The sequence below is a fragment of the Melanotaenia boesemani genome, chromosome 13 (genome assembly GCF_017639745.1).
Source record: "Melanotaenia boesemani isolate fMelBoe1 chromosome 13, fMelBoe1.pri, whole genome shotgun sequence".
NCBI classification, from domain to species: Eukaryota; Metazoa; Chordata; class Actinopteri; order Atheriniformes; family Melanotaeniidae; genus Melanotaenia; species Melanotaenia boesemani.
The window spans coordinates 33,265,127-33,278,475 of NC_055694.1; the positions used below are offsets into that span (position 1 = coordinate 33,265,127).

The 13,349-nt window shown below is 40.3% G+C and overlaps 1 protein-coding gene across 3 annotated transcripts in view; it reads left to right on the top strand.

Moving 5' to 3' along the window:
* plch2a (phospholipase C, eta 2a) overlaps positions 1 to 13,349 on the top strand; it is a 236,502-nt gene that overhangs the window by 15,132 nt on the left and 208,021 nt on the right. The window contains exon 1 of one of the 3 annotated variants that reach the window (XM_042003062.1): positions 5,109 to 5,148. The exons of the other annotated variants lie outside the window; for them this stretch is intronic. Coding sequence (XP_041858996.1) covers positions 5,124 to 5,148 — 25 coding nt within the window. The 5' untranslated portion in view covers positions 5,109 to 5,123. Of the gene's footprint in view, positions 1 to 5,108; positions 5,149 to 13,349 lie in introns of those variants that run through there. 3 annotated transcript variants of the gene reach the window in all.

Consider the following 13,349-nt stretch of genomic DNA (forward strand, 5'->3'; position numbering starts at 1 on the left):
TGGTCTGTGTATGAGGCCCAAAAATGAGAAAATTCTCTCCTCCCTCACTTGCTTGCTCCACTTTTTTAGTGAATGTGTGCTCAGATGGGTAAATCTAAGATCTTTCCCTTTGTGACATCACGAAGGGAAATAACCACTTCACCCGTTAGTGGATGCTGTCATTGACCCCCCCATCGGTTACCTGAGTCTGCCCTCTAAAGTCATAGAGTAGACGCCACCACTCATGAACATTTAAAGGTTCAGACACAGAAACAGCCTGCAATCATCGGAGCTCACTAGAGCTACTTTTAGAACGTCTGAAATTAAGGACCAATTCTGAATTAGGGGTAATACACGTTGAGAACAATGTTGTTGGACCTCTGACACCTGTATGGAATAGTTGAAAAAATGTATAATATGGGACCTTTAAAGGCCGCACTACTGAACCTTTTCTCAGTGAGGTCCTAACGATTTCAACATCCATCTTCATCCTGCCTCGTCTCTGAGCTCTGTCCAATCAGTAAGAGTCAGTTTGATGTTTACTAGTCCCTTTCTCTCTTATAACAGTGACCAAAATAATTTGGCTTAATAAAACATGGACAGATTAGTCAGAGTAGAAATGGGCAAACAATGATGAATCTAGAGCCACAAAACCGAGACAAGAAAATATGACATTGTGTCCTGGTCTTGACCAGGTAAATGTCAAGTAATGGTCAAAAGTGAGTAGAAGAGAGACCACAGTTTGTTGTATGGCTCAGAATGGGATGGGAAGTAAATCTCCAGTGAATAAGACATTACGATATGAGACAGTTAAATATGGAAACATATCAAATATTCATCGCTGATTGCTAATGGGGCATCAGTGTAACTTTCACAAACCCACACATGACACGAAAGCCTCATACCCACCGCACAAAGTCCTTTATAGAAAACACATTAGGCTACATCTGCTGTTACAGATAAGCCCATGCTTTATGTATGTGTTGTTTAGCATAGTTGCTAAATCAGCCTTTTATTTGTTATCAGCTGCAACTCATTCAGATAAACAGGAGGCTGGCGTCCTGGGTTATCAGCCATCTGCACTGTGAACAAATAGGAGATGATGAGGAAAAGCTGCTGTAAAGTGTGAATATGCTGTTTGATTACGCACTAAAACTTTCTACATTCATTGATCTCATTACTCCGGTGGCTAATGACTGAGATTTTTCTAAACAATGTTCTTATTGCATTACATGTTAATGGGATCAGAAGATCTAACGAGACTCAGCCTATCTGGGTTTTTGTGAAAAGATCCTTAAAAAAACTTCAGTGTTTTTACTTGCATGTGTTGATTATGACGAGAATCACGTCAGTCCAGCAGACCAGCAGGGACACAAAGACATCCTCTTCCATTACTGTTCAAACTCCCCCAAACTGGTAAACTCAGGAAAAAACAAGCATGGCCTCCATTTTCACCTGCCACTGAAAAGCTTTTCATGATAGAACTTTGTGTGAGTTTATCCATTTATGAGGCAGATTATGGGGGATGTGTTGTTATTTTGGTAAAACTAGGGGCACCAAGCTGTAGACAGTGAGGAATCATGGGTTTAAATAAAGTTTTCATTGTTTCTCTATCAATGCTGTGATGGAGTGGTGACGTGTTCAGAATATGCACAGCCACTGGCATGGTCTGTGGTTGCTGATGCTTTGAGATCTTCTGGTTTTGTTTGCTTAGTTTTCCTTTACAGATTAGTTTGTATTTTCCTTATTTCTTTTTTTTTTTTTTTTTTTTTTAACTGTCCAGCATCATAGCAGCAAAATGATAATCTGGTTGCTGTATCGTGCTGAACAAATTTGCTCTGTCAAGGGGAGGCCTATGGGTAAGGCTCCTCTTGATAATGTGATTAATTTATTTATTTATTTACTTTGAATCACAGAATCTATGTAATCTTGCTGGACCTGACCGGAGGGGACAGAAAAAGATGGAAAATAGCAAAAAGAGCAAAAGGGAAAGAAGAAAGGAGACAAAAAGATCACAGACAGAAGCAACGACCCTTCAATCCACACCATCACCAGACAACAAACTGTTACACCTGTACATGAACACACCAGAAAATTTCCTACAACTTTTACAAAAGCAGAAACACACACACAGAAAAAAACTAGCAGCCCAAGCGAAGGGCCCAGGGCCCCAGGAGCCCAGAGGCGGCCGCCCCACCCCCCCAAAGGCAGAGGGCCCGCAACATGCCTAGGAGGACCAGGCCCCCCCAGACAGCCACCCGGCGTAGGCCAGCACAGACCCCGATGTTCCAGCCGCACACCCCGGGAACCAGGATGCTATCGGCCCCCTCCCCCCACTCCTCACCTACTCCAATCTGCACCCCATATAACCCCACACTCACACCCTCCCCTGCGTTGCACCCACAATCACTCACCACCACACAGTCACGCCACACACAACCCACCCACCATGCCCCGTGGGGGACACCCCAGTCGGACCAGAGGACAGCGAGCCCCAAGCACCCCCCCTTGACCCAACACCCACAGAGCCAGCAGCCCACCAGCGCAGCCACCCCGGGACCCGGCCCCAGGGCAACCACCCCCCCCTGCCCACCCCCAGCCACACTCAGGGGGAACAGGGGTGTGAGAGGTCCCCAATACCCTCTCCCTCCCCGCTCCTGACTGTTTATGTAGTGTGTGTTGTGTGCAGTTAAATTGAGGGGCTATTTTCCTTACAGTATTTCCATGTTCTGTTTTCTTTATTTTACCATCCTGGTAAAATAAAGGCTAACCGAGAACCAGTTCTCATTTGCAACGATCACCTGGGCTGGAGGCAACAACAAAACATACAATGGTGCATAGTTTATCGTCTGGGTGCACAGGAACTGCTCCATTATACGAAGGTTGGTTGTGAATGGAACTAAATTATATCTGACCCGCCTGAACTCTGCTGGGATCCTGATTGCAGGCTGTGAAGATTTTCTTGTGAAATAACAGGCCCAATCTGGATTGTTGGAAACCACCTCCGATGTCATTGCACACGATGCCAACAAATATTCATTTGTTGTAACTGTTTATTTTTATATTATTTTATTTTATATAACGCCGGCATCAGTTCAAAGCTACACCATTGCCTCAGAGTTATTTAAACCCTCCACTGTGCTCCTGTAGTCAAACCTACTGGTCCATCTAGCATTACCATATTCCTTACATACATATTGTCCACAAGGGTGCTACAAGTGTTACAATTAGTATACCTACTGTGTAGTTTAAGTTCCTTATATATATATATATATATATATATATATATTACCATGCATTTTATTCTCCTGGAGGTCCTGTTCCTTAGTATGTTAAATTAAATTAATTAAATCCATATGTTATTAAAGTCTCACTTAGCAGGCTGATTAGATTTAGATAAGTAAACCTGCAAAGGATTTGCAGACTGACACACTAGCACATAATTCTGCATAACTGAGTCAGGTAAGCAAAGACCGAGATTAAAGTAATGTAAGGTGTTCAGTAACTGAGTTCTTTGACATGTTCATCAGCTCTTCCATTTGTCTCGTCAGACAATACAAGGACTTTGACTAAGTGCCAGAGACCAACATTTTGTTTGGATTTCTACTGTAATGTGATGAAACCTTGAGCTTTGGTGAATTAATTATAATTAGCTTTTAAACTTTTGCTTATAAAATTTTTCTCTGCTTGTTGTGTGTTAACCAGCGTTTGCAATTAAACACATTTTAAATGAGAAACACGAATGGGGTTTCAGATTTAGGCGGTGCTCTGGATTCTGCGGCTCCCTCTGGGCGACTTCACCGGGGGAATGAATTACGCAGGAAAACAGTGAAACAGAAGAATGAGCTCTGTTGTCAGGCCTGCGTGACATCCTGTCATGGAAACAGTCTCATTTCATACCACAACACCTGTTCTGGAGGATACTGTGTTATTTTATCTTTGAGTAAAAGTGGCAGATAGTTGGCATCTGGTGTTGGATTTGTGATGTTCATTTTACCAGTTTTATTGCTTTGTTTTTCTTTGTTTTGGATGTTACATAGCAACACCGGTGAGGAAGCATTTAGTATTATAAATATAATATATAATATTATAAATATATATATATATATATATCAGCAGAATGATGGTCTGGCTGCTGTGTTGTATCAACACCACCACCACCACCAAAAAAAAAAAAAAAAAAGGCAGAGGGCCAACACCTCGCCCAGGAGGACCAGGTCCACCCTTGGACAACCACCCTGCGTTCCACCCCAATGTTCAAGCCGCACATCCCGGTATCCATGGCACCATCAACCACTCCTCCCCATCTTCTTCCTACGCCCCCCCATCCTCCCTGCACACTCACCCCCACTTACCCCCATCTACCCTATTTTTCGGTCTAAAGTTAAAAATTTTTTCTGTGACTGGCATCATGCTGGTGCCCAGCCAGTGTGAAAGAGTAATGAAACTCAACTCATTTTCTTTAAAACAGCTCATTTAAACACATTTCATTCATCATTTCTTTTGCGACTTCTTCTAATGATCACTTCAGATTTGCTTCTGTAGTAAACCAGACTAGCGTTACCATGTTGTTTCTGACTCCCATCCCCTCTGAGTACGAGTCCCCATCTTTTAATGGTCCCCCAATTTCACCCTTATATGCAAAACAGAGCATAGTCTACCACACTGGATTTGGAAATAGCCATTAGAGACTCTTTCTCACGTCACCTCAGGTCAAGAGCTTAATTTAAATGGACAGTGTTGGTATTAGAGCTCGGGGTGGGCTGTAAATGTCTCCTGTCCATAACTATAATGGCTGACCAATCTTTCCATCTTTACCATCTTTCTCTTATTACTTTACCGTGTAGTATTCGGTTTTTACATACAGTTGATGTCAGCTGATGCTGATGTGAGAGACAATGCAACAAACCACAGATGTGCAGAGAGGTGATGAAGACTTGTTAGAGACAGGGAAAATAAGAGAGAGGAGAGAAAGGGATAGAAAGTGGGTTAGCCCCAGCCTGGCAGAGAGACATTCACCACTACAGGCAGACAGGAGAGAGAGAGAGAGTAAGAGAGGTAGGTAGAGAGTGGTTGGAAGGATAGTAGTCTCTGCTCTTCGTCTGTTTGGTGTCAGTTGCTTTAGCGACTCCGCAGCAAGCATCATGGAGATGGAGCCTCAGACATTCAGTACGTAAGCTTCCACTTTTTCACTCATGCTGCTGTTGGTTTGCTGTTGCTGCTTTTTATGCCTCATCAAAGAAACTGGACTTTAACGGTTGCAGTAGGTTCACTGATTTGTGGGGAATATTTAAAAGTTGGGTCTGTGTAACGGATGCAATGTCTCGTTATAGAAGATCTCCATGTTTAATTGGCTGATTTATGGAACTTGTGGAGCTGATTTTTCTTGGTGATTTTTGGCTGGATGCATGTTTCATTCATTCATCAATATTTGTTACATAATATTTGTTCACTCATTGATAATGTCTGATGAGAGGTCCAATATCTCAGTATCTGATTTCATTCTTTTAAATTAATAAGAAAGATGCTTTTTGGAAGGAAAATTTCAGGTTCATTAAATAAAAGAAAATCATTGTACTATGTGTTTAATCTGTCACCCTGCTGATTAATTTCATGTTCTTTCTCTGCATTATTTGTACAGAAGGAGGTTGAGGCAGGAGCTTGTGTGAACGATTTTCATCTGGTTGAAAGAAAGTTGTATTCACCATCTGTGAATGAGGACTCATCTGAATATAAAGATGGAGACAATATGTCTTTGAGCAGGAAACCTTTGAAATTCTATTATGTAGATTAAAAAATGGGATAAAATGCTGCAAAGAAGATTTCCATCTTTCCAGTGGTTGTCGTGAAGAAACTGGTGCACTGAATAATACACTTGTGTACAGCTACAGAAACATACCCATGAAAAATGCAGTTCATAAAACGTCCAAACATAGATGCATAGATAAAGAATTAAAAAAGAAAAATAAATAAATTAGGCAATAAAATTTTAGTACTTTTAAGTACCTTTCAGTTCCTTTAACCCTTTACCCCTTGCTTGTGTAGAAAGTGTATTTTTGTCCCAATCTTATTCTCTTCCTGAGATATAGACTTAGGAATTTAGTAGAAACCTTAAATGAACTAATGTTCTATTAAAAATGCACATCTGGAACGTGTCGTTCATCACATAATTATTGATTCATTATACATAAAACTGACATGGAAGTGGATGCCGGTTTGAGTCAGTTTCCCTCCTCCATCACTACTTAGACCTACCAACATATACCAGCATTCACCTGGATGTCCTAGCAATCCTTCTGATGAAGGCGACATAGACTGAATCTGAGCCATGACAGAGGAAAACAACCAGTTGTGGTTGGGTAAAACGGAGCAACAATGCTATAAAACATCTGAAATATGTACTTACAAGAGCTGAAATGATGAAGGATTTCTCATGGCAGGTCTTAATCCCAACTGCTTTTACCCTTTTTACACATGGAGAAGTTCCAGACTGGCAAGATTTTCCATGTTTTTGTCATCTTGACTGTGTAGATGCTGGTCTGAAGCAGCAGATAGTTCCTTATAAGCAAATAGTTCCGGATCTGCAGATAGTTCCAGATCAGTAGATAGCTCCAGATCAGCAGATAGTTCCAGATCAGCAGATAGTTCCAGATCAGCAGATAGCTCCAGATCAGCAAATAGTTCCAGATCAGCAGATAGTTCCAGATCAGCAAATAGCTCTAGATCAGTAGATAGTTCCAGATCAGCAGATAGCTACAGATCAGCAGATAGCTCCAGATCAGCAGATAGTTCCATATTAGCAGATAGTTCCAGATCAGCAAATAGCTCCAGATCAGCAAATAGTTCCAGATCAGCAGATAGTTCCAGATCAGTAGATAGTTCCAGATCAGCAGATAGCTCCAGATCAGCAAATAGTTCCGGATCCGTAGATAGTTCCAGATCAGTAGATAGCTCCAGAACAGCAGATAGCTCGAGATCAGCAGATAGTTCCAGATCAGTAGATAGCTCCAGCTCAGTAGATAGTTCCAGATCAGCAGATAGCTCCAGATCAGCAAATAGTTCCGGATCCGTAGATAGTTCCAGATCAGTAGATAGCTCCAGATCAGTAGATAGCTCGAGATCAGCAGATAGTTCCAGATCAGTAGATAGCTCCAGATCAGTAGATAGGTCCAGGTCTCGCTGTCATTGCCCACGTGAGCATTGAAGTCCCCCAGCAGAATGAGGGAGTCCCTGGAAGGAGTACTCTCCAACACCCCCTCCAAGGACTTCAATTTCAAGAGAAAATGTGAGTCTTCGAACGTATCTAATGCTTCAGATATCTGATCCATTTCCGTCCTCATAAGGTGGCTGAACTTTGCTTTATGACTCAACTTCCATTTTAAAGCAGCTGAATCTGAAAAAGCTGCAGACAGACCACAGTCACCATCGCCCTCCATTTTTTTCTCCAAACAGGCAAGCAGTCGGCAGTTATTTAGGTAATCGAGTATTCTATGAATTATTCTATTGATTAACCAATTAATTGGATAAGAAATACTCTTGTCTAATTATTGAGCAATAGCAACCTTTTAGGAATTTTCAATTTAATACAAAGATTTATTAAAAAACAGTTACTCAAAATAAGATTTCTTAAAGCAGCACCATTGAACTATGGCAGGATGTTTTTCACTTTGGTGCCCCCTAACAACGGCTAATTTAGCATCCATCTTGCATCCTGTCTAGTTTCTAAGATCTCTCCAGCCAGTAAAAGTCAGTCTGGTGTTGTCTCTTGTCTTTCTGCCTTTCTTTGCTGAATCAGCCATGATTCAAAGTGGCCGGTGTGTTGATTGTCCAGCTGTAAAGCAAAATTCAGCTGTCGCATGATGCTCCAGGCTGAACAGAAAAGTTGTGAAGTGTGGTTTTTCTCAGGTTGCTGCAGGACACTGATGGCTTCAGGAATGTACATAATGAAGGTCAGTGAATCAGAAACAAGAGTTTTAAGGTTAAATTTTTATGTAGTGTTGCTTTAAAGGTATATAGTCATCTGATAAAATCATTGTTGTTAAAGTCTGTGTTTTGATTATGGTTGAACTTTCATGTAAGATGAGAATATTAGTTCACGTGAACAGCTGACAGGCTGAAGCTGCTCTGATGAACCGATGGAGATAATGAAACTACAACAGTGTTTGCAGTAGCGTGGCACTTCTGTAGACATTTCCACAGAGTTTGACTTTTCTAACACAATGAACACAAGCTGCTTCTCTTGAAAACAACAATAAAAACAAGACAAAAATGAAGAAAACACTTGAGCCTCCAGTCACAACTAACATATGTTGTTTACTAGCATCCATCACAAGTAACAAGAAACTGGTTTATGTTGAGCTAACATGAAACATCAGCTTGTGTTTGCTAAACTCTGAGGTCTGGAGGACTCTCTAGACATGTAAACTCACTGCTTTCTGCTCAGACAACTTTGATGTTGTGCTTTATATGTTTGGCTAAGTATTTTCACTTTTCTTTTGTTTAAACTTGTATAAAACTAGACAGTTTTAATCTTTTTCTTTCATTTTCTTCCCCATTTTCCTGCATTGCACCACTGAATAAAGCCTGTTATAACTGTAGAGGGGCATGTCATCATGTTGTCTGACAGTGATAATTGTGGTCACCTAGTAAAACATATTTGTGCAAATTAAATTAAGCATCAAAGCAAATAATTAAGTTATCTGAGTTATTGGAGGAATTGTGTCAATGATCTGTAGATACTTGAATCACTTCATCTGAGACAAACCCTTCCTCTTCCCTCTTCATCTGACTGGAGCATCTCTCTTCCGTTCCAGGAAGTAGCCTATTAATGTTCCACCTGCATTACAGTCAACAGCTAACTATCACCTGAACCCTGAAGGACTTTATACAAAGCTAACAGAAGGACAATATCGTCTGCAAAGAAAGTGACACAAAAGAAGCAGAGACATGGTGGTGAAATCTGACAGCCACAATGAACAAGTCTGACTTAGTAAGCATGCCCTTACCTGTACACAGGCTACACTCTCCCTAATAAAACCCTGAAGCTTCATTCTTCTCACAGTCAGATGGCTTTACATGGATGATTATTGGTGCAATATCAGTTTAATCTTCTGTGTAAGTGTACCATCTGTGTCTTAATCTACCCTCTGGTTGGTACCAAAGAAAAGTATATCATGAGTATCTTGAAAGACAATTGTGAATGGAATCTGATGAAATATGTGTATACATAAGGTGTATGGAACTAGTAAATTAGCTGCTGAGTTAAGTTTTTAATATAATTTTTCCTTTTCTTTCATGGATATTTTCATTGTTTCACTCAAGGTTAGGTAGATTAGCCATAGAAAGCATTAGAAAGCTTTGTCACAGATAAATGTCTCTTTGTGATCTTTATGATCTTTAACATGTTCCTCCTCATTTAAAGAGTTAATTATCTCTCTAATATTTCCCTACATTTATTAAAATGACAGAACACTGAACACTGCATAAGACCAAACTTTACATTTATTTAAAATCATAAAACTCATTCAGTGGCTCCTTGCTAAACCACGAATAGGCAGGAAACATGCAGTTATCTCAGATCTGATATGGAACAGTTTCCTATAATTGGCCAGTGTATCCCTGAGTAATCCTTCAAAAAATCTCCCAGCATGCATCAGCAGCTGACAGGTTGAGTTAAACAGTGCAGCCAGAACTCTCATCACATGATGGTAGGAAGTGGGCTCATTGTTTTTAGATGTTTAAGGTCAGTTTCATATGGCATATAGTATAGTTAGGACCCCATATACATAAGCATTTAATCCTGCTTGCACCACAGCACCTTTCAACACAGTCAAATCACAATTAGGCAAAAGCAAAACAATGAGTCAAATTTCCACACTAACAGCTCAGATTTGAGGTGTTTTATTATATTTTTGCTCATTTGTATATTCAAATAATGCTAGTTTTCTTATTTTTAATTAGACATAATTTCTTCATTTACCTCTGAAATTGTCTTTTTTTTGTCCATGTTCTTGTTTTCTTTACTTGACCAGGATCTTTTTAGTAGAATCTGGTCTGGTAGCCTAGTCATGGTGAAGCGGAACAGGGTTTTTGGAGTCCTGGTTAGGGTTGGAGTTAAAGTGTGAACTGAGGTTAGGCCAAGGTTGTGGTTGAGGTTAGAAGAAGGGTAATGCTCACAATGAGTTCACTGTGCTGGTGTGTTTCTGGTTCAGTTACTTTTTGTAAAAGTTACTCGACAGTTTAACCACCCTCAAAAATATCACTCAGGTTTAGATGGTTTAAATGACTCATCAACAGGCCTCCAAAGAACCAGGTGACAGTCTGGCAGGGCAGTGGGTCTTGATGACCAGGACAGAGGAAAACCAGTTTAAACAAAGAAAGGTATGGTGATTGGTTGATTCCTTTTAAATAAATGAAAGCGCAGTATGTTCCAGATCTGCTTTAGGATTTCAGCACCTGTTAGTGGACAGCTCCTGAGTCCATTGTGTTGCATGGACTTCAGCTGAGTTCAGCTTCTGTAAAACTCCTCATTTCCCCCCTTTGCCTCGATGGCAAAATGCAAGACAACTTAAATTTGATTTTTTTTTTTTAAAAAAAAGGCTACTTAAGTTGAAATATGTACCATACATACATGCAGACTCCATGAATTACACTACTTAGACAATAACATACAAACACTTAGTATAGCTATACAGGCTTTATTAGTGTCTCCTTGCCTCTTTGACCTTTCTGTCTGGGCTCGTAGACAAGTCGCCAGTCAGGATGATAGATTTTACTTCTCCTTTTCACCACAGTGAACACAGCTCTGCCTTCTCTGTCTGCTGGCAATCTGGTCCCAACCATAAGACAACATTGATTAAATTAATCATCTCTACCCTCTGTTATGACCCACAGAAGCCTTTCCCTAGTGCTGCCTCTTCTGGAGGCAGAACATTAACACAATAATCTATAAATTATTGAAGAAAAGGAACAATCATGTTTAAAAATAACATGGTTGAGGCATCAATGTTTTATGGATTCCTCCATCAACCCTAAACCCCTCTAAGCCAACTTTAAGGTTTTGTGACTACATCACTTCCTCCTTTTAGTCCATCATAATAACCACAATGCCCTGTGGAGGCCTCTCTCACAGTTTAATATTTCAGCATCAAACTCGTTAGGCTGTGAAAACCCATAATGACCCAGACGTTTGCCCCCTATCGACGGGTAATCCAGCATCTATCATGCATTAAAATGGTAATGTACAGCAATTTGTTTATGTTAATTTAAAAAGGGCTAATTCATATTCAGATCCATCAAATCTCACATGAGAATGTTTAATTGTTACATCCACAAAGCTAATGTTTTAAAGATGTTTTAAAGGTGGCTACAAACTCAAAGCTCTAAAATTACATCTTCATTTGCTTTTTAAAAACAGTTTTTATTACATGAAATTATCAAATAAAATTTATTATATTTGATTATTCAAAATATGAACACTGCCTAACAGAAAACAGCAGTCAATATTTATGATGACGTTAAGATGCTTTTCACCAAGATGCCTCCTCCGATATTTCACGTCATGTAACACGTTACAAAGCAGTGAAGATCTGTTGAGTTTGTTCTTCATTTCGGTAATCCAAGAAAACTTTTGCACATCATCCACCATTTCCTTCTTTTCCCATCCGTGGCTGCTTTTTGAGGGCTTGGGTTGCAATCCTTTTCTCTCTTCACTGTGTTGTTCATCTTCTGTGTGAGACTTCACAGCAGGGGAGAAGATTTTAAATGTGCATTTATCAGCAGTCTTCCTGTGCAGTGAGATGGAAATGTTCGCCATCCATTGGTCTGATCATGATGATCTTTTTTCTCCTTTACCCCTCCCTCTTAAAGGATTGCACTCTCTTTAAATGTGGGTTTTGCTGAGTTCACACTGGAGTAAAAGTGAACCTGCACTTTGTGTAACAACAGGGAAAACACTAATCTAGGCCTCTGCTGAGCCTTACATTTTTGCTACGTATTTTGGTTAGATTTGGCTCAATATAACGCTTCTCAGTTTGCAGCAGCATCTCTTAAGAAAATTTGGTAAACAGAGATCAAGGTTCTGTATACTGGCTGAGAGATAGGAGGACACCATAAGCTTCCACTAAAGTCTGGGATTTGCAGCTCTGTTCACATCCATCAAAATCCTGCACAGGTGGCAACCGGTGAAGTGTCTCCTGCATCACCTCCAGACGGTTTGCTAAACAATCATCTAAAGCATTTTAAAACCTTTAAAATGGAAATAAATTCCTTCACATGTGTTGTAATGTTTGAAAAACAAATGGCTAAGAGCTAAAGTCCCTGCGTGAGGAAAGCTGTGTCTGGAGGGATGTCTGCAGGGATGTTTGCAAAGGCTCATGTCTGGGGGATAGATGCAGAGGTAGACCTGTGATCCATCGGGGAATTATTTCTGCTGCAGTGTGGAGGGGAAAAGCCATGCAGCAAGCAGAGACCAGCTTCAGCGGTTTCCTCTCAGCAGCACATTTTTGCCTCAGATGCTCTGTAACTGAGTCCTGCTGCCTGAAAGCAGAAGCTGTGGGTCATTGTCCTGCTCTCCTTCATGTGTTCCGAGAGAAAATAAGAAAACAGCCAACAGATGTTAAGCTCAGACTCTCGTTCAGAATTTGTCTCAGCTGTAAGAGTCTAATGAAGAAGAAAGGTACTCCGCCAGAAAAATCTGTATCTTGTCTTTGTTTCTGTTATATAAACCAGAGCTCTGCTGATCTCTTGTTTGCAGGATGGATGAACTGTGTTGAACCTGACTCGTTTCCTTTTTGAGGTGCTGATTGTGGTATCACTTGTTTTTGTCAGGCTTGAATAATTAATTTTAGACTCAGCATCGACACTGACACATGAAACAAGGCAAGAAGATGGGGAAAAAGGAACCCCCCCCCCCACCTCTCCAGTTTTTGCTCCCTCTGAAAACACACTTCTTCTCAGGTTTTACAAAGAAATGCACATTACAGTCATTTTTTATCTGTGCAGAAAAATATTAAATCTTTGCATGTTTAGTTTTAGATTTCAGTTTTTTTTCTGCTTTATCTAGCAGAAAATGCCTGTCTGGTATTGTCATGACTTGCTTGTAGTATATATATCCTACCAGATTTTGTTTTACCGCCATCTTCTTGCAGTCAATTGTCAAAATGCTTTGTGACAATTTCTATGTCTGCAGTCCTTTTGGTTTTGGTTGATAAAAGCTATTTTTTGTTCTTCATCCTGCTGTTTCCGGCCTGTATAATCATGTGGGTCCTCGAACTATGGAACATATTACTAAAACCCAGGGGTGATTGATCTTGCTATTATTTGCTATACCAATATAACATTTATTATAACCAAGGTCTGCAGAACAGCAT